The 24,920-nt window shown below is 33.4% G+C and overlaps 1 protein-coding gene across 2 annotated transcripts in view; it reads right to left on the bottom strand.

Moving 5' to 3' along the window:
* The window catches only part of LOC124356598, a 44,617-nt gene that overhangs the window by 3,362 nt on the left and 16,335 nt on the right, over positions 1-24,920 (bottom strand). For both annotated transcript variants that reach the window (XM_046807706.1, XM_046807697.1), the window contains exons 2-6: positions 6,498-6,621; positions 5,000-5,197; positions 4,513-4,617; positions 3,397-3,631; positions 318-555 (exon numbers count right to left, since the gene is read on the bottom strand). In XM_046807706.1, coding sequence (XP_046663662.1) covers positions 318-555; positions 3,397-3,631; positions 4,513-4,617; positions 5,000-5,197; positions 6,498-6,584 — 863 coding nt within the window. In that variant the 5' untranslated portion in view covers positions 6,585-6,621. The remainder of the gene's footprint in view (positions 1-317; positions 556-3,396; positions 3,632-4,512; positions 4,618-4,999; positions 5,198-6,497; positions 6,622-24,920) is intronic.

Raw genomic sequence — 24,920 nt, 5'->3', positions numbered from 1 at the left:
TGATCTAGTGAGTTAAACTTCTGCAACCTTACTTCATAGTTTATAAAACACATTAATTTGCTAATGATTATGAAGGAGAGAAAAGTAAAATACTTGAAAAGTGTAACTTGGATTAACATGTTTTATTTGATTAGATACATAAGCAGCTCTGTAATGTAATAAAATATTTGGAAGGTTAATAAGAATTATCAGTAAAATCTAATTAATAAGCATAGTTTTATCAGCCCAACTTTATTGGAATCATTGGAACATTGTATAGTTTGGATGTTATATAATCTGTGTAAATAGATTTCAATGGTAAATGGAACCATCCTGACCTGTTGGTGTGGAAAATGTGTTCACCAGGACTGACGGTAAGGATGCTGAGGGGTGACTCCTTGGCAGCGACTGCTGGTGCCACCTCCGCGTTGTGGAACACCCTGTTCCCTTCTTGCTGCAGGAACGTCATGTTGATGCTGACTCCATCTCCTGCACCACAACCGGTATCCCTCAGGATCTGCTGGACTTGCACAAGGTTCTCTGCTGCCAGCAATGCCCTCGTTAGAAAATAGCGAGCTGCAAAACACACTAGATTTGACACTCTGAAATTTCATTAAATTAATTAATTACTAGTTTTTAAGGACTGTTGTTTTCATCAGTTACAATTTTTCTTTCTTTTAAAAGTATTAAGCAAAATTCTAAAAAAGCAAAGAAAACAAATGGTGTAAAAGTTTTCTTAAATTCATAGTACTAAGTACATAAATGTATTGCAATACAATAACGTTAATTGTTTTTATCGGAAGACAGTATCTGCTCTAATTACAATTAATTTACTCAGTGTCAACAGTTTTCATGAAGGTGAAACTTTTAAGGTATGATGATGTCAACATTTTTAATGTTTGAGCTTTTTAATATATAGGGAATACACATGGATTTTCTGTAAAGGATGTTATTTCAACAAACGGTATCAACAATAAATTGTTTAAGGACACTATACTGTACAACTTTATATCTAGGAATGGGCACTGTTTAAAATGTTTGTTTGAAGGTTTCTGATTCTAAGATTTCCAACCCATCATGCATATTACAAACACTGTTGAGACAATTTCACTTAATGATCTATCGTTTATTCCATATGCTATAGAAGATTGGTGTGTTTGTTGTACCTTGCGCTTGTCAGTTTGTATTAGACATTGTAGATACTGAGTAAATGTAATATTACTCAACTATACGTCAATTGTCCGTGATGTCTACCTTTAGTGTGAGAGCTAAACATATTCAACCCATATATTTAAATAAAAAAAGGAAGGAATGATTTAGAAATGCTTTAAACGACATAATTTACTATAGTTGGACATTAAATATTTTGAATTTCATACATCTAAAAGATCTATAATGGAATAAGTGAAGATAAACTAATTGACTTAAAACATAAATTAGGTAGTAAAATAAAAGTTGGTACTTATATTTTTTACTTTTAGGTAAACCAACAAAATGAAAAGTTATATCTCTTTTGTATGAAATCCATATAAAATACACATGTTAACAAAGTTTAATTATTTTTTAAATTTACTGATCTTGTCTTAACCCTTTGGTTGTTTACCAGTGTTTAAAATCTTTCCTAAAACTGTTCAGTGTTTTAGTATGGGTTATACAACCCAAAACTGGTCAAATAAAAATTACCTTTTTACAGGGTTTTGCTTAAAATTTTGTAATAAAAACTTATTTGCTTGAAATTAGTTATGTTTTTAGCCCATTAACTTTAATTTAAGGAAAAAAACTTGCAAGGAAAAGTATTGCTGCCATAATAAATAAAAATGTAAAAAAAATATTTTAATATTACAGAGGAACACAATATTTTTTAATATTTTTTATGTTCTAATAGATTATATTTAAAGTACTTGTAGTTATGAATACATCCTGAAAAGTTTGAGTAATTTGGATAAAATTAGCCAAAATTATACCAAGAATATACAATAGTAACTTACATGAACTTGAGTCAATTTTTCTTTAATCTTGTATAAAGTTATATGTACATCAAGAATAAAATATTTGTGTGTTGAAAATTTAATTCTCTTCAAATTGGTATATAGATACGCTAGTTCATAAAAATATTTAAAGCACACAACAATATATTGTTGTGAAACAGTTTTTGGCAAACAACGAAGGAGTTTTTTTAGCAAAACCGTCAACAGCAATAAATCATTATGAAACAGCCAAAGGGTTATAGTTTTTTTACTGGAAGATGCGGATCTTCACAGAGAGCCTAAATTTATCAATATCAATATTTTAATTGTGTTAGGAACTTTTTGATGGGGTATACATAAGAAAACATAAATGGTGGTCATAATACTAGCCGTTGTATTCCTAAGAATTCAAAAAATGTTAATTTTAATATAGTTAAATTTTTAGGTGACGTAGGTCACGTATTTTAGATTTTTATTTCTCATAAACCCAAAGGTTTGTATTGTTGTCGATATTGTGTTTATGTTGTTATATTTTATTGTTTCTGATAAAATTGCTAAACTTCCTTCTGTACATTACTCAAATATACACTGTTATACTGCATTTAGCCTACCCTGCTACCCTGGCCTTTAGCTTAACTTAAGGCCAACTTACATGGTAAATTTCAAGTTCCAAACTTCTAACTTTGAAGTAAACCAAAATGTATAATTTTTTACTTAGCGTAACGTTTAAACTGTTCTCACAGTCTCCATGGTAGTAAAATCATAATATGTCTAGATGTTAATCTTGTAAAACTGCATATTTGAGCAAAAAGTCACTATCAGTTTATTTTTTCTATACATATGGACAATTGTTTTCTTAAATTTGTCTCAAAAGTACTGTATCTAAATAATGTAAAACATTGGTTGATTCTTAAGGTGAATAACACAACTACTCTAAACTTGTATGTTAAGCACTTCTCTACTGCAGTGCCAGCATTATAATAAAGTCCAATACTGCTTCCATATAATAAATTTCAATACTGCTTCCATGTAATAGAGTCCAATTTTTATTCCAGAACAGCAAGGTACAATATTAAGAAACTAATACAGTTTTTTACACCAGCTTAATCCTTTCAAAGACTCCCACAATTAACACAGAAAATAAACAAAAACAATTGAAAAACTTTTGCAGTTCTGGCTGTCAAAGTTTGGTTTGTTTGTTATTTCAATCACATATAAACCTAGAAAATCTTCCATTCTTAAAAACATATCAACTACAAATTTAATGAATTTTCTAATTTGTACAGTTTAAAAGAATGTATCTAGAATAAATAAATCAACACCAGACTTGACAAATCATACTCAATAATTTAACAATTAAATGATACTTGAACTAGATACTAATATGGAAATTTCAATGCATCATATAAGAGCAATGTGTAGGACTGAAGCAACTTTTTATAGGACTTACGGGTTTTCCCAGCTACTAAGGTCTTGGCACTGACAATATTCACAGAGAACACTAAACCATGATGGTTGTACGACATAGTGAAGCCTGGCAAGTGCCCTGCGTAACACAGGGAGGTGAATTTCTCTTCTTTCACCTTCCAGCGTCCCTGTGGTGTATCTTCTGTGATGTGGGCAGACACAAAGTAGAAGTGATTTAAAACCTCAGATAAGGCATCTTCGTTGTGGCCCAATATTTCCTAAAGAATAAAATTAATTTTTGTTACTGGTGAAGCAACTATATTTGTTACTATGTAGTATAATGCGTTAGTATTATTATTTATAATATCACATGAGACGTCAATATTATTCCACCAATATTATCAGTATTTGACCAATATTACTCAGACATAGACTATATTATAAACTCTAACAAAGAATTTTTTTCCATTTAAAAAATAACATTCTGTAGTGTAAGAGGTTCAAGATTGGGGTACACCAGACCATCTATTGCTCAGAAGGCTTCACTACATTTCAAGGTCATTGCGTTTTCTCAACAGCAACCTGTCAGAATAAGATTCATCCCATTGTTTGAAAAACTACCACCAAAAAGTTCTAAAGAGTGGTCCTGTAATCATGCACCCTAGGATCCCGCTTGAAGGTCATGAAATGTTTCTTTAATATAATCCTGGCTATATGAGGACACTCTGGAGAGATCATCAGACTTAATTTTGTCAATCAATAGAGGAATGCTCAACCAAATCTCATGGACGGATGTACTCTATCATAGAACTGGATCTTATCTATGTAGAAAAGAAGGTTCATGTGAAACTTCAAGTCTGTAGCTCAATTTGTTCTTGAGATGTCCTGTTGAAAGACAGATAGAGGAGAAATCATCCCCCTCCTCCGAGTGACAGGTTTCACTAAAGCTCAGTCAGTTATTTTTTCCTGCTTCCATAAAACTTTTGTAAATGTTACTTCATTGTCTTTTTGCTAAATAAGCAAATTTTAATAGCTTGTTTTGTTCTCAGTTTCCAATTAATATTAAGATACAACAAAAAAATGTATCTAAGCAAATCATATGGCAATACAACTCCACATGATATGGCTAATGAATAATTATCAAAATACTGTTACAAACCTGGCCTGGCTGGTTACAACACAGAGTGGAACAACCATTAGTGGATTCACTGGATTTCTTTTGTACAACATTTGGTAAGATGTCATCCATATGGAGAAGGAACAACTGAAATCACAAGTAAAATGTAGCTAAAAGGTGGAAGCACAATAGATTTTTAATTTATTTTATTTTTTTTTGTTAAATTGACTATAATTTCAACAAACAATTCCGTTTTTACATCTGACAATCTTCCTAATTGCTTTTATTCAGAAAAATAAATGAGTGCCAAAAACTAATCTCAAATATAAAACCAAATATTTGGTCATAAATAAGAATGTAGTATATTTTGAAGACATGTTTAGGAGGTTCAGACTATTTACGATAGAAATGAAATTTTTCAAGCCCCTCAAATGATAGGCTTCACCAATAAAAGCATACAAAAGGAAATATGAGTATGTATGGTATATCTAAGTTAAATGTTCCAAAACAAACTAAAGTCACAACTTACCTTGTGGAAAGGTACTTGAGCACCATCGGCTGTTCCCTCAATCTCCCGGACATATTGTGGAAAGTTTTCTTTAACTGAGGCCAGAGTTGCATCATATGCTGTTCTTCCCTCCTGTGTTTCGTACAGAGGGAGGTAGATTTTGTTTAATGGCCCTGATGTGGCCACCAGGCTCTGTATCAGTCCACTAAATGTACGACCCTGAAAACCAACAGAGTATTTTGTAGGTCAATACTGTAATGTATCTTACTGTTAGGATTTTGTCCTGTAACATTTGTATGTTGGCAATATGCTTTGCAGGCTGTTGGTATGGAATCACATGAGTTGAATTAATGATCGTCAGTCTTAATATACAACTAACTGTGTCTTATTTGAAACCCCGAATAATGCCCAAGTGAAAGGCCACTTATATGCAGTAAGGATGTAATAAGTACTTCTCAGGCAGCTTCTTATAGGTTTTTCATGCAGATACAATCAATCAAAGCCTTTCTTAAGTCATCTCTAACATTTTCTTGGGGATTCTTTGGCTGAGACAGTAACATGACTAATAAATAACCTGGTGTATGAAAGTTGAACCTGTAAAAGCAGAATAACAGGTTGAATCACTCGAGCCTTGGTGGAAATCAGATCCAGGCCCTTATGTAATGAACAACAGTTTTCAATCGCAAATATTTTGAGAGCATCAATTCCTTCTCAAATCAAGTTTAAATACCATTATAATACAGGGTTTACCATAAAAATATAAGTTTATCCTTGGCGAAATAATCTAAATAGACACTTAAAATAAATGCTTATACAACATGGATTGATCACGTATTTTACATATCTAGTTAGGCTACTGGTGTTTAATACACAGCCAAAGGGAAACATTCACCCAAATATTGCATGGCATATTCTATAGTCAAACTCTTTCTAAGCTTTAGTGAGCATATCTTGATTCACTAATAGTGACAGATAATCTTGCCTGTTGATATAATACCAACTTATTTATAATGTTAAAGTATTCAGAACATTTTTTCACTTTTATGTCTTAATTATAACTTCTTAACTTTGGAAAAGGGTATTTATTAAAGCAAGGTCAGAACGTCTTATTCTTATAGTCCAGTTCTTACAAATTATTTCATAAACTTTTATATTCCACAAAATCCTATATTCCACTATAATATACATACAATATATTTATTTATGTACAATCAATATTGAATTGATATTGAGCACCAGATTTCCTATCATTTTGACCTTAATTCAAAGAAAACTTTATGAAAAAACTTTGTTTTGTAGCAGTAGTAAATTAAACATTAATTCAGTAGAAACATATCATATCATCCCTTGTTGAAAAATTATTGTAAACTTGTGGAACAGTTTTAAGTGATTAGTAGTTCTGTCTTGGTGTTTATCTTTCTATATTGTTTGAATTTCTCAATCATCCTTATTCTAGAATTTTAAGACATTTGGAAAATACTTATAGAACTATGTAAAACTAAGTCTATGGAGCACTAACCACATCAAATCCGACTTCGTAATGCGTTCCTCTGCAGTAGATGACTGGGATGCAGTTCCTTCTACCGATCTTCTCGGATACGGGCATGTTGCAGCAGGAAGACTGACAAGCTTCAACACTGCCTCTGTAACAGTTCAGTACATTATTGCTAATCCAATCAATGGCTTAGAGTCAGCAGCCTCACTTCTGCGGCTTCATATCCAAGCTGTGCATTCTACTCAAAAACTTGCAAACAAACCAATATGGTATTACAATTAAGTAATAACAGTGCAAATGTGAAAATATTTTGTTAAGTAAAACTAACATTTTAGTAACTCATATAAAATTTAATAAACATGGACTGAAATAAATTACATATCACATTTGTCTAGAGAGATAGAGTATTGTTACTAAAGTGAATTCATGAGTTATAAGTTTCACATACTGTATTTTTCAACTTATGAAGCGAGACACAAGCAAAATATTTATCATAGGTAATAGATTGTATTTCCGTATTCTGTACTTTTACTCATATACATGATAATATACACTACCGTACATATAGGGCTTAAACAATGAGGTATGTCACTGACAATTCACTCTTTACTTTTGTTATTCAATTGAGTTACTGATTAATAATACATTCAGTAATATCTTTATTTGATCAAATCTTACTAATTGATTTGCCAATTAATTATAATTTCTCAAGCAATGAAAAGAGTTTAATATTTTATTTTATTAAATGATGAATGATACAACCTGCAGTCCTAATACATTACCATGTTACTAATTTACAATTTTACTGACAAATTTCAAGTGACCCTTTACTTTCTTTAATTGCTGGAGTATACCATTACTGTTGACAATCACTGTACTTGGAAAAATATAAGTGAAGAAAACTCTCTTTGAGTGTACATACAATAAGTGATAGGTTGCATCACTTGTAAAATAAGTCAGTAAACTATTATTATTGAAATCATGTGATGGAATTACTCATGTAATTGGGCAGAACTTGCCTAAATGCTCTTTACGATATAAATACCTGTAGTTCTTCTTACTCAATCAATAGAAGTAGGTAGATTTTGTTACAGATTAAATATTATTAACCTAATTTATTCTCATCAAATTTACATGAACTCATTATTCCAAAAACTGTTCGAGATGCAATGAAATTGTTGATAACAAATGTTTATTTATGAAATGTTATAAGAACTGCAGAATAATTATAATTTTCCTCTAGGTTTATGACTAATGGATTTATGAATTATTTTATAGTTTGAACGGCCACTATATTGCAACAAAATGGCGTACTAAGCTGGCCAATCAATCAATCAAATTCTTTATTTACATCAACATTAAGTACAGTAATAGTGTCATGAAAAAATCAGGCATTTAAAAATTCCTCTAAAGTATAAAAAGTCTTCTGTAGCAGCCAGGTCTTAAGTGATGTATTGAAATACTTCTCTGCATCTCTTCAGGATGTCTGAGAATTGATTGTATACAGGGTGAGTTTTAAGTCCCTTCCCCCCCTATTTTTTTTTTTAACCGTATAAGTTAGGAGGTTTAAACTCCGTACATATTCGTTAGACCTAAATATCTTGTTTTTCATGGGTTCATTGACTCTCCACCTCCAATGGGGGACGGTCCACGAGGAGTAAGCCGAGATTCTTAAATGTAAGCATAGGTTGATATGCACATCAAATTAAAGGTCTCTGTAAGTAGAATACAATGCCGCAAACCGGACCTCAAAAGGTTCATCCTAATGAAAATTACAGGGTGTTAAAATGTACAAAATAGTAATGTGTTATTATCTGCGTTTTATCGCGCGCAACTTTTTAAAAGTTCATTTCAAAACAATTTTTCTATTGCTGTTTATTCTTTAAAAGAAACTTTATTTTGTTGTGTTTAATGATTGTAAGGGATCACCGGAAGTCCGAGATCTAGGAGTTAACTAAAGGATTTAATAAGAAGTCCGGTCATGTGATGTGTCGTTTAACATTGCCTTTTTAACGCTGGAAACGGTGCTACAATCTGAATTAAAAAAGGATAATTCGTAATTTTGTTAATAATAATTTTGTACAGAATCTGGGGTCTGCATTTTTAAATGTAATCTTTGACATAGTCCCTGTGTCGTTGTAAAAGTGAAAGTTGTTTGTTATCTGGGAGACATATTATGTTTGGTTTTCTGTTACTTGGGCCATTAAGTATCTGACCTTGTTAGTTGCAGTGTGGCTACTGACCTTGTTAGTTTTTAGTGCTGTTAAAGTTAGAAACATGTCTCGCACTCTTCAAGAAAAAGTTGACATGGTGTTTATTTTTGGTGCTTCTGGGAATAATTACCACGAAACAATGATACGATTTAATGAAAACCATCCAGAAAGACCTGTTAGCAGAACCTATTTAAGGCAGTTAATAACAAAATTTAGAGAGACTGGTAGCGTTATTGATGCAAAACGTTCAGGCCGTCCTCCTTTGTCAGAAGAAGTTGATTTTAAGGTTCTTTGTACAGTCGTGAAAAATCCTCAAACCTCTTCGAGACAAATAGCAGACAATATCGGGGTATTACAACGCAAAGCAATAACTACCCTGAAGAAGCACAAATTTCATCCCTACAAAAATTATGCTACATCACGCATTAAATGAAGATGACCCGGACAGAAGATTGCAGTTCTGTGAAACTATGGATAGACTAATTATAGCAAATCCAACAACCGTAAGTAATATCTGCTTTAGTGATGAGAGTACATTTTACGTAAATGGTTTAGTGAATAGACACAACTGCCGATACTGGGATAACTCTAATCCCCATGTTCACAGAGAACATCATACCCAGTATCCCCAGAAAGTAAATGTTTGGGCAGGTCTCTTTGGTAACCACGTGATTGGACCACTGTTTATTGACGGAAATTTAAATGGAGAAAGTTATTTACATATGCACCAAAATAATATTCATCCATTAATAGAAAATACAATTCGCACTAATGTTGGGGAGTTTAATCGAGAAGAAGTAAGGTTCCAGCAGGACGGTGCTCCTCCACACTACGATGTTAATGTTTCGTGGTTACCTTAATGTACATTATCGTGAGAAGTGGATAGGACGACGACGCGGGCAATAGAAATGGCCGGCACGGTCCCCTGACTTGAACCCACTGGATTTTTTTTGTGGGGACACTTGAAGTCTGTGATTTATTGTACACCAGTCGCATGTGTGGAAGATCTTCGGAACAGAATTACTGAGGCCTGCATGGAAGGTAACACCAGAAGTCCTAACCCGTGAAGGAGTGAATTTGTTAACAGACTATACTACTGTCAGGAAGTAACAGGCAATCAGTTTGAGCATCTACTACAATAAAAGGGTAAGTAACAACCTACTAGTATCGGAAATCATACAATATTAGAACCGGAATCGCTGTTGAAATAAAAATAAATGGGTCTAAAACCTTTGTAAGACAACAATTCTTTAAAATAAAATACTTACAAGGCGACATTTTCTTATTAAATCCCTTTAGTTAACTCCTAGATCTCGGACTTCCAGTGATCCCTTAAAATCATTAAACACAACAAAATAAAGTTTCTTTTAAAGAATAAACAGCAATAGAAAAATTGTTTTTTGAAATGAACTTTTAAAAAGTTGCGCGATAAAACGCAGATAATAACACATTACTATTTTGTACATTTTAACACCCTGTAAATTTTCATTAGGATGAACCTTTTGAGGTCCGGTTTGCGGCATTGTATTCTACTTACAGAGACCTTTAATTTGATGTGCATATCAACCTATGCTTACATTTAAGAATCTCGGCTTACTCCTCGTGGACCGTCCCCCATTGGAGGTGGAGAGTCAATGAACCCATGAAAAACAAGATATTTAGGTCTAACGAATATGTACGGAGTTTAAACCTCCTAACTTATACGGTTTAAAAAAAATAGGGGGGGAAGGGACTTAAAACTCACCCTGTAGATCTCTTCCCATGTCAGTAGGTTTCTTTTCAAGCAGGGTTAGGTCGTGTGTAAGTGAGGCATAGTCAAAGGTGTATTAGATTCTAGTGTAATATATGTGATTGTCCCAGGATAGTCAGGTTTCTGAGCTAATGTGAAACAGGTGGCCTTGCAAATGTCAAGTGAGACAATTAATTGTAAAGATCTCGAGTTCCCTAAAGGTTTGTCAGCATTATTCTAGTGGAGTCAGCTCTTCTAGTATTCAAATTGCCTTTTTTTTTTGTAGGACTAGAATACGATTCCATGTTTCTTGCTGAAAAGTTGCACCACACTAATAATCCATATCACAGATGAAAATTGAAAACAGAGAAATATGCTGTCCTCGCAGTATCATTGCTGCAAGACCTTTTTACTCTTTTAAAGGCATGCATATTAGAGTAAAGGTTACTACAGATAACGACATTAGACGAGTTCCAAGAGATTAGCATCAATTGTAGTGCCAAGGTAATTTGCTTCATTGTCGAGTTATTTTAGGTAGGCTATAGTAGTCATTGGTACTTCAGCTTTTCCATATTCCTTGCTGTATTTTACTCGCATTAAGGACTACGTCGTTATGTTGGTAGTACTGTTTTGTAATATTCAAGGCTATGAAAGAGTTCATTTCTAGGGATATTGAGTATTTTTTTTCAATAAGAAGGGCTGTGTCATCTTCATATAACATAGATTGGGCCCTGTCAGGAAGATAGCTTTGAAGGTCATTTGCCAACAGAATAAAAAACACTGGTCAAGTATAGATCCTTGAGGAACACCTCTAGTGATTGGGAGTAAGGTTGATCTTGCTTTATGACATGTGTTATTTATTGCATAGTTCATTTCAACTAGTTGCTGTTGGCCTTTCAGGTAGCTAGTAAGCCCATTATGCAATGCTCTCCTTATGACCATATTAACTAGTTTTTGGAGAAGTAAAGAGTGGTTTAGGCAATCAAATGTTTTATTTAAATCTAGTATCATGACAGTCATAGTTGTATCTTCTTCAAGTTGGTTGATAATAAATTCTGCAAGTTAAACTATAGCTGTAGTGGTGTATTTTCCTCGAAGGAAGCCATGCTGCTGAGTCATCAAGATGTTGTGAGTAGTTACATGTATTATAAATTGGTTTAGCAGGGTGTTTGTAATCAATTATTCTGTGTGAGAAGAGAAGTTTTGTAAAATATCTGAGTTTAATCTCGTGAGATTATTGAAATAGTTATCACTGATGGTTTCATCATTGGGATGGATTTTTGCATGGGGTTTTTGAGCTGTGTTGAATACAGGACACGGTAAAATCTTTCCTGAGTGGTTTGACTGGCTCCAACTGTGTCAATTTCTGAAGAGCAGTCCGGTTGTTCTGGAAGAAATGTTGTGCAATTCCGTTTTTTGTAAGTGGTTTGTCTGGTTAATGAACTTAGTCAAGATATTTATAAGATCAAATTTTGAACCAAATTTCAACTTGTTTGGGCATCTTATTGGTACAGTTATGATTTCTACATGCACGCAGTATGCGCGCAGAATTTCGGCCTGTCAAACTGTATAGTGTTTTCTAAGCAGGCGGAATGCTCGTCCATTTTGTTTGCATCAAACGAGAAATGGTTTGCTGAGGTGTCTGCACGATGCGGTGAAGTTTTGAACTCAGCCCAACATATGTCCTTTTGTGTTTATTACTACATTTCTTATAGCTGACATTGTAACAGGTCTAGACGTTTGTTAACGCGTTTCTTGGCATGGACATTTCTGTTCATATAGTATCCTCCGTACGATAACGTAGGTCCTAATAGCCAAACTTTTCTTATGTTAAATTTCGCTCGCGATTTTTCGGTTCGTATAGAATAGAATAAAAATATAGTATAGTATTGCCCTACAACCGAGCGCATTTGATAGAAAACAATTTTTTATTTAAACAATGTTTAAACGTTAAAATCTTGTACTCGGTTAAAACACTTGACACAAAGAGATTCAAACAAAATACTGGACACAAAGATATTTAAACAAAATACTTTACCATGTAAGGAGGCATTTAGATGGTTGACATAACTTCTTCCCGTTTCTTTTTATGGCAGGAAAATATAATACTAACTTTAAAATCTTTGGAGGAAACCAGGGATATTTTGTGAAGAAATTGAAGCAATTAATGGCTGAGGTTTAATAGGTACGGAACGGTACCGAAAATCTCCCTTCCCTCTGGGCCATTAAGTAATTTAGGGACTGCCCCAAATAGTATCTCTCTAAATCGACAGTTATTAGAGGTCTGTTTATAAACTGCGTGACGGATAACTAACACAATAATACATACACTCGGTTATACATCACTATGTACTACACAACTACAGGTAACAGACCGTACTCACTACTCATTGTAAACAACTGCATGACGGATAACTAACATTACACTCGGTTATACATCACTATGTACTACAGTTACTCACTACTCATTGTAAACAACTGTCACTACAGAATTTCGGCCTGTCAACTGTATACTAATTGTTTGCATCAAACGAGAAATGGTTTGCTGAGGTGTCTGCACGATGCGGTGAAGTTTTGAACTCAGCCCAACATATGTCCTTTTGTGTTTATTACTACATTTCTTATAGCTGACATTGTAACAGGTCTAGACGTTTGTTAACGCGTTTCTTGGCATGGACATTTCTGTTCATATAGTATCCTCCGTACGATAACGTAGGTCCTAATAGCCAAACTTTTCTTATGTTAAATTTCGCTCGCGATTTTTCGGTTCGTATAGAATAGAATAAAAATATAGTATAGTATTGCCCTACAACCGAGCGCATTTGATAGAAAACAATTTTTTATTTAAACAATGTTTTAAACGTTAAAATCTTGTACTCGGTTAAAAACACTTGACACAAAGAGATTCAAACAAAATACTGGACACAAAGATATTTAAACAAAATACTTTACCATGTAAGGAGGCATTTAGATGGTTGACATAACTTCTTCCCGTTTCTTTTTATGGCAGGAAAATATAATACTAACTTTAAAATCTTTGGAGGAAACCAGGGATATTTTGTGAAGAAATTGAAGCAATTAATGGCTGAGGTTTAATAGGTACGGAACGGTACCGAAAATCTCCCTTCCCTCTGGGCCATTAAGTAATTTAGGGACTGCCCCAAATAGTATCTCTCTAAATCGACAGTTATTAGAGGTCTGTTTATAAACTGCGTGACGGATAACTAACACAATAATACATACACTCGGTTATACATCACTATGTACTACACAACTACAGGTAACAGACCGTACTCACTACTCATTGTAAACAACTGCATGACGGATAACTAACACAATAATACATACACTCGGTTATACATCACTATGTACTACACAACTACAGGTAACAGACCGTACTCACTACTCATTGTAAACAACTGCATGACGGATAACTAACACAATAATACATACACTCGGTTATACATCACTATGTACTACACAACTACAGGTAACAGACCGTACTCACTTCTCATTGTAAACAACTGCATGACGGATAACTAACACAATAATACATACACTCGGTTATACATCACTATGTACTACACAACTACAGGTAACAGACCGTACTCACTTCTCATTGTAAACAACTGCATGACGGATAACTAACACAATAATACATACACTCGGTTATACATCACTATGTACTACACAACTACAGGTAACAGACCGTACTCACTACTCATTGTAAACAACTGCATGACGGATAACTAACACAATAATACATACACTCGGTTATACATCACTATGTACTACACAACTACAGGTAACAGACCGTACTCACTACTCATTGTAAACAACTGCATGAAGGATAACTAACACAATAATACATACACTCGGTTATACATCACTATGTACTACACAACTACAGGTAACAGACCGTACTCACTACTCATTGTAAACAACTGCATGACGGATAACTAACACAATAATACATACACTCGGTTATACATCACTATGTACTACACAACTACAGGTAACAGACCGTACTCACTACTCATTGTAAACAACTGCATGACGGATAACTAACACAATAATACATACACTCGGTTATACATCACTATGTACTACACAACTACAGGTAACAGACCGTACTCACTACTCATTGTAAACAACTGCATGACGGATAACTAACACAATAATACATACACTCGGTTATACATCACTATGTACTACACAACTACAGGTAACAGACCGTACTCACTTCTCATTGTAAACAACTGCATGAAGGATTACTAACACAATAATACATACACTCGGTTATACATCACTATGTACTACACAACTACAGGTAACAGACCGTACTCACTACTCATTGTAAACAACTGCATGACGGATAACTAACACAATAATACATACACTCGGTTATACATCACTATGTACTACACAACTACAGGTAACAGACCGTACTCACTTCTCATTGTAAACAACTGCATGACGGATAACTAACACAATAATACATACACTCGGTTATACATCACTATGTACTACACAACTACAGGTAACAGACCGTACTCACTACTCATTGTAAACAACTGCATGAAGGATAACTAACACAATAATACATACACTCGGTTATACATCACTATGTACTACACAACTACAGGTAACAGACCGTACTCACTTCTCATTGTAAACAACTGCATGAAGGATAACTAACACAATAATACATACACTCGGTTATACATCACTATGTACTACACAACTACAGGTAACAGACCGTACTCACTACTCATTGTAAACAACTGCATGACGGATAACTAACACAATAATACATACACTCGGTTATACATCACTATGTACTACACAACTACAGGTAACAGACCGTACTCACTACTCATTGTAAACAACTGCATGACGGATAACTAACACAATAATACATACACTCGGTTATACATCACTATGTACTACACAACTACAGGTAACAGACCGTACTCACTACTCATTGTAAACAACTGCATGACGGATAACTAACACAATAATACATACACTCGGTTATACATCACTATGTACTACACAACTACAGGTAACAGACCGTACTCACTTCTCATTGTAAACAACTGCATGAAGGATAACTAACACAATAATACATACACTCGGTTATACATCACTATGTACTACACAACTACAGGTAACAGACCGTACTCACTTCTCATTGTAAACAACTGCATGACGGATAACTAACACAATAATACATACACTCGGTTATACATCACTATGTACTACACAACTACAGGTAACAGACCGTACTCACTTCTCATTGTAAACAACTGCATGAAGGATAACTAACACAATAATACATACACTCGGTTATACATCACTATGTACTACACAACTACAGGTAACAGACCGTACTCACTTCTCATTGTAAACAACTGCATGACGGATAACTAACACAATAATACATACACTCGGTTATACATCACTATGTACTACACAACTACAGGTAACAGACCGTACTCACTACTCATTGTAAACAACTGCATGAAGGATAACTAACACAATAATACATACACTCGGTTATACATCACTATGTACTACACAACTACAGGTAACAGACCGTACTCACTACTCATTGTAAACAACTGCATCTTCCGCTACAAAATTAATGCCGCCAATGGAAACGGAAAAACAGCTGTTTATTCATGTGTTTTCGCCAGGTAAATGACGATACAATGTGATGAAACAGCTTTGTCATTTAGTTCAATAGTTACTCAACAGGCGGCTTCAGCACTTCACAGCCAACCTAACACAAATGTATATTTCTAAAAGCAGAACTTCCGAGCGCCGAGGGCGTCAAGCAGAATTTATCACGACTAGAGGGCAAACTATAAATATCGTATCCGATAGCAAAGGGTTAAACTATTAAAAATTCTTATGATGTTGCTACATCATGTTTGTCTATGGTAAGGTAACAAGAAGTTTCATGTTTAAAATTAGCAATACTTCTTCATTTGAAACTTTAATAAAACCGTGCTTGTGTATATTTAAAAGTGTAAAGATTGTTTGGACTAACCCTGTACAATACATTCAATTTATTAAATTCTATCTGTAAAATACGAAAATAGGAGGCAAAGATCTTAAAGGAAACCTTTAATAGTTTTAAGGGGCAATATTTACACTGTCAAGAAAATGTCAGTAAAAAGTTTAAGAATTCTGACATACAACTTTGATATTTCCATATGGGTTTACTCACATGAAGAAACTCTATTCTAAAATATGTGTGTATGATAGTGCAAATACAAAAGTAATTTTATTATGAGGAAAGCACTATTAGTGTCTGAATTAACATAACTAAGCCCTGTTGATTACATTCCAAGAATCTACAAATATTACAGGTCTTTGTATCATTACATTCGCAATAAAGGCCTATTGTTATAGATATGATAAATACGGTATTAAATATTCACCGTTTGGTTTTGAATATTTTAGTTCAAACATACCGAGTGTTTCAGCGTAATGCCAACCTCATAATGTACAGCACAATTCACCACAAACATTTAAATAATATTGGAATGTTTAAAACACATAGTAAACTTTTATTTTAGTGACAAAATTGTGATCTTTATCAGTGTTTTCTATTTAACGTTTGAAATTTGTCTTATTCTTTGGGTTTTAATCTAGAATATTTTGAGCGTCTTGACTATAATTTAAGTAAATGTGTAATTATTCTGTTGTATTGAATCTTTCTCCCTCTCACTCAATTTCTAGAATTTACATGTTTTCTAGAACATTTTTACACAGTGTGTAGTTTTTAATGGATGTTCAGCAGAGTTTGATTTATTGTTCACTATGTTACCTATTTTCAGCAAGTGTTTGTGAAATCTTGTTCTAAAGTTTCTACCCGTTAGTTCAGCGTTACAACTGCCGCAGTCAACGCAGTTGATTTTGTTCACACCTGATCCCGTGTATATCTATTTTTGCTACTAATTTCGGTTAACTTTGTTTTCAAACAATTTAAACGTGTTATTTCTTGTTTTGTATATAAAGGACAATCTTGAATTTTGAATGGTTTACAAACAACTTTTTTTAATTTAGTGTTCAACAGCACATAAATATATTTCAGACTTTTATTAGAAATGGGTTCGGGTTAATTGTTTTCGTAGATTTTTTCAATTTTCCTATTAATACTTGTCAGTAAATATTTATTAATAATTTTGATATATATATATATATATATATATATATATATATATATATATATATATTTTTCTGATTTATAGATATTTTATTTTCCCTACTTTATTATTTTGTAGCGTTTTAAGATATCCTTAACATTCTACTATAGACCATTCGGTGTAATGCGGCTAATTTGTTCTTCCAAAGATAATAAGAGATTTATGATATAAGGAGATCTGTTGGGGTTACCTTTCTATCAATTTCAAATGAGTGATTTAAATAGTTATATCTAGAAAGTTAGTTATGGGATTTTAATTCCTTTTAGAAGATGTCCTGTTAGTAATATTGAGTTGATAATAAGGCTAATATTAAACCTTTTTTCTAGAGTCCACTGATTAAAAAATACACATTTCTAAAAATTGTCACTTGCACTGCAATATTTCTCAACTTGTATACAGCTATTAGTTATAAAAACGCAACTTTACCTGTATCCAAAAAGCTATCCAGCAATACCGCAACTTTACCTGTATCCAAAAAGCTATCCAGCAATACCTCAACTTTACCTGTACCCACAAAGCTATCCAGAAATACCGCAACTTTACCTGGGTCTACAAAGCTATCCAGCAATACCGCAACTGTACCTGTACCCACAAAGCTATCTAGCAATACAGCAACTTTACCTGTACCCACAAAGCTATCCAACAATACCCCAACTTTATCAGTATCTGTTGGCTATGGTTAAAACAATAGAGATTTGTGTGAAAGTATGTAAGTATTTACTAAATATAATGCCTGTGGTAAAGAGTTGGCATATAATACTATAAGTATTATATGCCAACTCTTGAACATGTTCAAATCAGTTGGACTTGGAGTGACTATTTGTAGTTTTTTTAGTCGATTATTCAAACAATACCGACCCACTTCACTGAGGATAATGGCTTTTAATTGGTGAGACCCATGAAGAGCTAGGTTTTAACTGTCAGGTAGATTTAAGTTATATAAACAGTCACTTCTTGATTGTTCCATGGTGGAGGCACATGAAGAGCTAGGTTTTAACTGTCAGGTAGATTTACGTTATATAAACAGTCACTTCTTGATTGTTCCATGGTGGAGGCACATGAAGAGCTAGGTTTTAACTGTCAGGTAGATTTACGTTATATAAACAGTCACTTCTTGATTGTTCCATGATGGAGACACATGAAGAGCTAGGTTTTAACTGTCAGGTAGATTACAATTACGTTATATAAACAGTCACTTCTTGATTGTTCCATGGTGGAGACATATGAAGAGCCTGGTTTTAACTGTCAGGTAGATTTACGTTATATAAACAGACACCTCTTGATTGTTCCATTAATTGAATAATCAGAAGCCTTGAAATATGAATAAATTACAGTCACATTTCTGTAATCACTGTAATGCCAGTTCAAAATTAACTGTTATCTTGTCGATAGCGATATCCTTGTATGGCTCAGTGGCCAGGTGTTACATAATCATTAAAATACAAATCTGTTCTAATTATGCCACCGGCCGTACAGGGTCAGCCCTAGCTGTCCCCCCAGTCTATCGTGAGGTGTACAATACTGTTTATAAAATAATCTATAAGTTTATTAGTTACAGATAGTCTTTCAAGTATCGCAGGCAAGAGCAAATATGGAAACATCAGACTAGACTCCCTGTAACTGATTGAGAGACTGTTGTGTTCTCTCTGTTTCGACAAACACATTTTCCTTGTTTAAAGTCCATTATTGACAATGGACTATTAGACAGAATAACAAGATTTAGAACATTAGTAATCGTTATCTATTACGAAAACAGAATTACGAGGCTTCGAGAACTGGTATATACCCAGTGTATTAGGTGTAAAAGATAAGTAAGATAAGAAGATAGGCTTGAAAGAATATGAGCACAATGGCCTGAAAATCACATTATCAATGCCAATAATACGTACATTGTCAAAAAACTTAAAAAAATTGTTTGTTGTTTCACTGAACAGTGCTCTGGAGATGGCGGGCTTTGGGGAACTGCTGGATTGCACATTTATAAGGTGGTGCAATAAGTTTTGGGTAAAAAATCAGATAATTTCCCTTTAAAGTAACTTCCGCGAAGACAGAAAAGTATTTAAAATTGTTTTGATCTATAGACTTTTAAAGTAGGAATTCCGGGCGATTTTGTAATTAGGCCGATGGAAAAACTGCTAATGATAAGAACTACGAGTTTTACAGGACGTTAATGAGTTGTAACCTAAGTGATTATAAGATATTTGACGCTGATAACGATTGTCTGAAGTTATACTGACTCAGAAAACAAGATCTCTTGCCAGCGAAAGCTAAAGAATTCATTTGTTGGTTCTTAATCTGAAATCCTAGATCACGCTATTGATCACATTACCGAGGTCACTTTTCCTCAAACACGTCGAGCTCGGCTCATTAAGTCCAGGAGTCGGCCCGGACTGTGCAACAATGTGCACAGTTCAATTTACAAGATTTACATTTGTATGAATTCTGTTCGGGAGAAGGTTAGTGCGGTTAAGCAGATTCTGTGCAGTGATTCGTAGATAGCACTGCTATGCTTCCTCTAGTAATCACCTAATTTTAATTAACTAACTTTAAAATGTAGGGTTTTGTTATTACCAAGGTTTACATAATATGTGTTCAATACTTTTCTGTGATAAAATTAGAACAACAATTTTTGTCGCTAGATACCACGCAGCTACAACGCTTCAGTGACAACAGATTTTAGTGATGGACAAAATATCCTCTCACATAGTCAAAGACAAACCCTTCTGTTTGTGGAATCGGGTCTTAGGCACGCCAGCGTTGGCGGAGGTATCGAATATATCAATAAATTAAATTAAATCGGTGTACGTCAACCACATTAAAGGCAACTATTCAGGTGAACATGGCGACCTTCATTCTCTTCATCTCGTCAGCCGGAAGTGACATAACTATAATGTATGTGTTCACGACCGATTTTAAATGGTTAATGTGTGAAACCTTCTATGACATGTAAAATTTAATCGTTTTATATTTTTAAAACTTTTGACACCCATCCATTTGGACCCCCCCCCAGGAAAAGTATTATGACGAACGATCGATTCTGTCTTTGGTAGCCTTACGATAATTTTCCCCTATCGATTTGTTGTGTGCTCACAAATCTAAATTGTGTGCATACACAATGAAAATTTGCTCCCAGGTCCTATACTATAGAGGCTTGCCACGCATGGGCGTATAAAGGAAGGGGACACAGGGGGCTCTAGTCCCCCAACTTGAAAGACATACATTAAATTACACGTAGCTTTGTGTAAGGTAAACTACATTTATGAGGTTTTAAAGCTCAAACTTTTCCCGGGAAAGACTCCCGAGCCCCTGTTTTTAAAGGATATTTTACACCTCCTAAAACACCCAGTGTGTCAGCCCCATCCAAAATAATGTTTGCGTAAGCCACTGTTGCCACGTACTCGAAACTGATGCGGACGCTTATTGAGACTGAGTAACTTTGCGTCAGCATCCAACTCGGCTAAACTGTTTCGTGATAAATTAACTCAGACTGTCTGGCAACGACTTGTAGGCAATACATTCGCCACTGTTCATACTACTAGTGCAATACTAGTGCAATCGTCTCTCAAAAATATAAAAGTACTGGTTTTTAAAAGATTGTACCTACGAAGCTGTATATATTGACTAGTTTTGTGCAAATGTAGCCTATACTAAGTCAATTTTGAACAAATGTGTACTAAATGCATGTAAGAGTGATAACTAAAATTATTTCCCAAAATACAGTCTTAACGCTATATGCAAATACTGACTAGTCAATTTTGAACAAATGTGTACTAAATGCATGTAAGAGTGATAACTAAAATTATTTCCCAAAATACAGTCTTAACGCTATATGCAAATACTGACTAGTCAATTTTGAACAAATGTGTACTAAATGCATGTAAGAGTCATAGCTAAAACTATTTCCCAAAATACAGTCTTAACGCTATATGTAAATACTTAAGAAGTGTTTTTTAATACAAATTCGTGGCATTTTACAGATTTTTATTAATTTTGAAAGACTGCAGGTCCATATACTGTACGAAACTATAAGACCTACATTGAAAGATTTGCACTTAAGTAGAAGGAAATGCCATCTTTAACGAAAATATTAAGACAATATTCTCTAAGTTTGTAGTTTTATTATAACACGATTTCGCAGTATTCTTGTGATAGCACAATTCCGTCACCCAATTCTTCGATTGTATTGAAGACTGATACTCCTTTCGAAATAGGATTTGTTCTTGGAGAAATATAGTCATGGCAGCTATGATATATGATTATGTATTGTTTAAAGATTGGTGAAACCGAGTGTTTAAAGAGGGTTGCTACATTGAATGTACCACCAACGTAAACTCCACATATTATATTACTTTTGTCGTTACTACGTCCCCATATGCACTTACCCCGGGACGAGGACGTGTCGTACAATAGTTACTGTTTAGTACCATTTCAAAATTATTTTCACCCAGAAAGTTATATTGCCAATGAAATAAGTAAAGAACAATAATAATTATTGACAACTCTTGGAGAAATTGGAGAATTTGTTTTAAATAGTACTAAATGTTAATTAAACAATACTTTTCCAAATGATTTATGTTTAATACATATTTACAGTATTTTTATTACAATTAATATTAAAATATCATATGGTGTAAATATGCAAATACAAAAATTTGGAAATATTTCACCCAGTATGAATAATTAGATATGACTGCAGTTTAATTTTCCAAAAAAATTGAGAAGAAAGAAGACTGGAATTTTCAATAGGACCTTCTTCATTGTTTACAAGTTTTCCTTGTAGGCTAATAATGTAATACAAATAATGTAAATATTTATTCGTGGAGTCACCTGATGATGAAACCTTTGGTTTGTCGATCGTTAACAAGCGCTTGATCTTCGGACAAGATAGACGCGATCTGAATGCTGCTTCTTATTAAGGTTTAATTATTATTTGTTATTATCACGGTGATATAAATATAACACACACACATACGCGTATGTGTCACAACACACAAACCAAATATCATACTTATGGTCTAAATAACTTCTTGGTTAAGTAAGCTTTTTTATAGAACAACTGTGTTGGATTCATATTTTATTTATAGTAAAACACTGAAGTACATAATTTGTGCTTGTAAATCTTCGGTTTCTGGGGATAGTTTTAAAATCTATACCCCGATAGAACATTGTTTATAGACAATTAAACCCTTGAAATATTTGGGGAACGCGGTGGAGTCTGTTGTAGATGTTTCAGTTTAACATTAATTTGTTGAATGACACTAAGGCAGACATATTTCAAGAAGTTAGTTGTATAAGCAATGTTCTGACGCGGAGTGAAACGGAAAATTTAGATGATAGTTATAACCGCGGTGTAGTCTAAGAACTTATGTTAGCTCAGTCTATCTAATTTTGATGGTATGGTCCATTTAACTTATATCTGTCTTGTAGTGATATGCCTAGTACACATACTTCACAAAACATATCCTCAGAGATAACGTTCCACTTTTCTTCATACAACAAGACAGCACACGGTATTTATTACTTTTTAATAGAAAAAGAAATTGAAAGTAAACAAATTGCCAATATTTGTAGCCTATTTTAGTTATATAGTCCTCCTACCTTTCTCATTCATATTACAATGTAAATTTAGTTATATCCAAGCTTTAAAAAACAGGCTTATTGTTCAAGCCTTATACTGATTAGTTATCTTAATTAATTTGACATAGATAACACAACACTGTCCCTTATAGTGGGACAGATTAATCATGACACAAGCTAATCCAATTATTTAATTTTGATGATCACTATTCATGATGGAATTTTCATTATAACATGTAAATTGTGATTAAGTAATGAATAAATAATTTAGTTTGAGTATAGCACACATTACGAGCCTAGCAAGATAAAAGTAATAAACATTGTTTTTAGAAGTTCACATTTTAACAGAGCTGTCTTACTGAAAATCCTAAAAGTTTATTTTTCACATGTAAATTGTGATTAAGTAATGAATAAATAATTTAGTTTTGAGTATAGCACACATTACGAGCCTGACGAGATAAAAGTAATAAACATTGTTTTTAGAAGTTCACATTTAACAGAACTGTTTACATTTTTCACATGTAAATATCATAATGGATGGATTATTTATGTTTAAAAGATATACAAGTCTAATCTGGTGTTTAAGTTAAATTGGATGCTGTAAAATAAAATAATGAATGTGGTTATTTACTTTATATTTTAATCTACTATCAGCTTAAAAAGATTAGTTCTTCAACGGATGCTACGTAAATAAAAAGTATAGTCTTGTCTTAAATATAATATTGTTTAAATGATAATGCAGTACTATAAATAACTACAGAATGTACAGGGTGTTTTAGAACTCTCTGCAATACTTTAAGGCATTGCTGCAACTCTAAATGTCATATTGAAATCGGCCACTAGCTTCTAGCATATAGCTCCCCCTGGTACTATTAAAGCTATTCATTTGACACGTTTCATATGACCTTATAACAATTTAGAGAGCTTACAGTAAAACATTCAATATTTTATAAAATACAAAAGTAAAGTGGTAGCTATTTGCACAAAATTTACTATTATTTTAGATATGTTTATAACAAATCTAGTCATACCATTATGCTACAGCATAACAAACAATAATTATTTTCATCAGCTGATTGTGGTGATACAGTTTGCAACAGCTGTTTTACAGTATATTTTGTATTGTTACTGGTACAACAACAATGACATATAACAAATACACATATTTCGGATTATTCTAAATTTTAAGACTCAGTTAATCTTAGGCAAATTGTGAGTAAGATGCGGCACATTTCTCATTTCTTGTAAAATACACAATACAGAATAACCCTTTTAAGTTACTCTTATACAAAAATTTAATGCCCGCCATTTTGGCTTCTAGTATTTGGAAAATATTGTGTTTCTATTGGGTAACTATGAGGCTGTTAGTGTTATAGTGTGTAACTATACCGTTTCAGGTTGAATTAATTGTTTTAAAGATATAAGCCCAATTTCAAAATTATAGTTCTAACGGTTTATAAAAAACAAACTAATATGTGAGCAAATGGCGACTAATATGATATTGCAACTTGCTTTTGGAACATAATGCCTTAAATTTACGATAGTGTTCTGAAACAATGCAGCGTATTATTTAAATTAATTATCATGTAATTATAATTCTAATCGACATATTTAAATATTCTTGAATAAAATGGGTCTTGTTTGTGATGTAAGTTAAATTTTGTAGTAGAATTAAAATTATTTGTTTTAAAGATCAAGTTTACATATTTTA

Source organism: Homalodisca vitripennis, chromosome 1, assembly GCF_021130785.1.
Source record: "Homalodisca vitripennis isolate AUS2020 chromosome 1, UT_GWSS_2.1, whole genome shotgun sequence".
NCBI lineage: Eukaryota > Metazoa > Arthropoda > Insecta > Hemiptera > Cicadellidae > Homalodisca > Homalodisca vitripennis.
The sequence above is the reverse complement of the archived record's forward strand: the minus strand, read 5'-3'. Positions and strand labels throughout refer to the sequence as shown.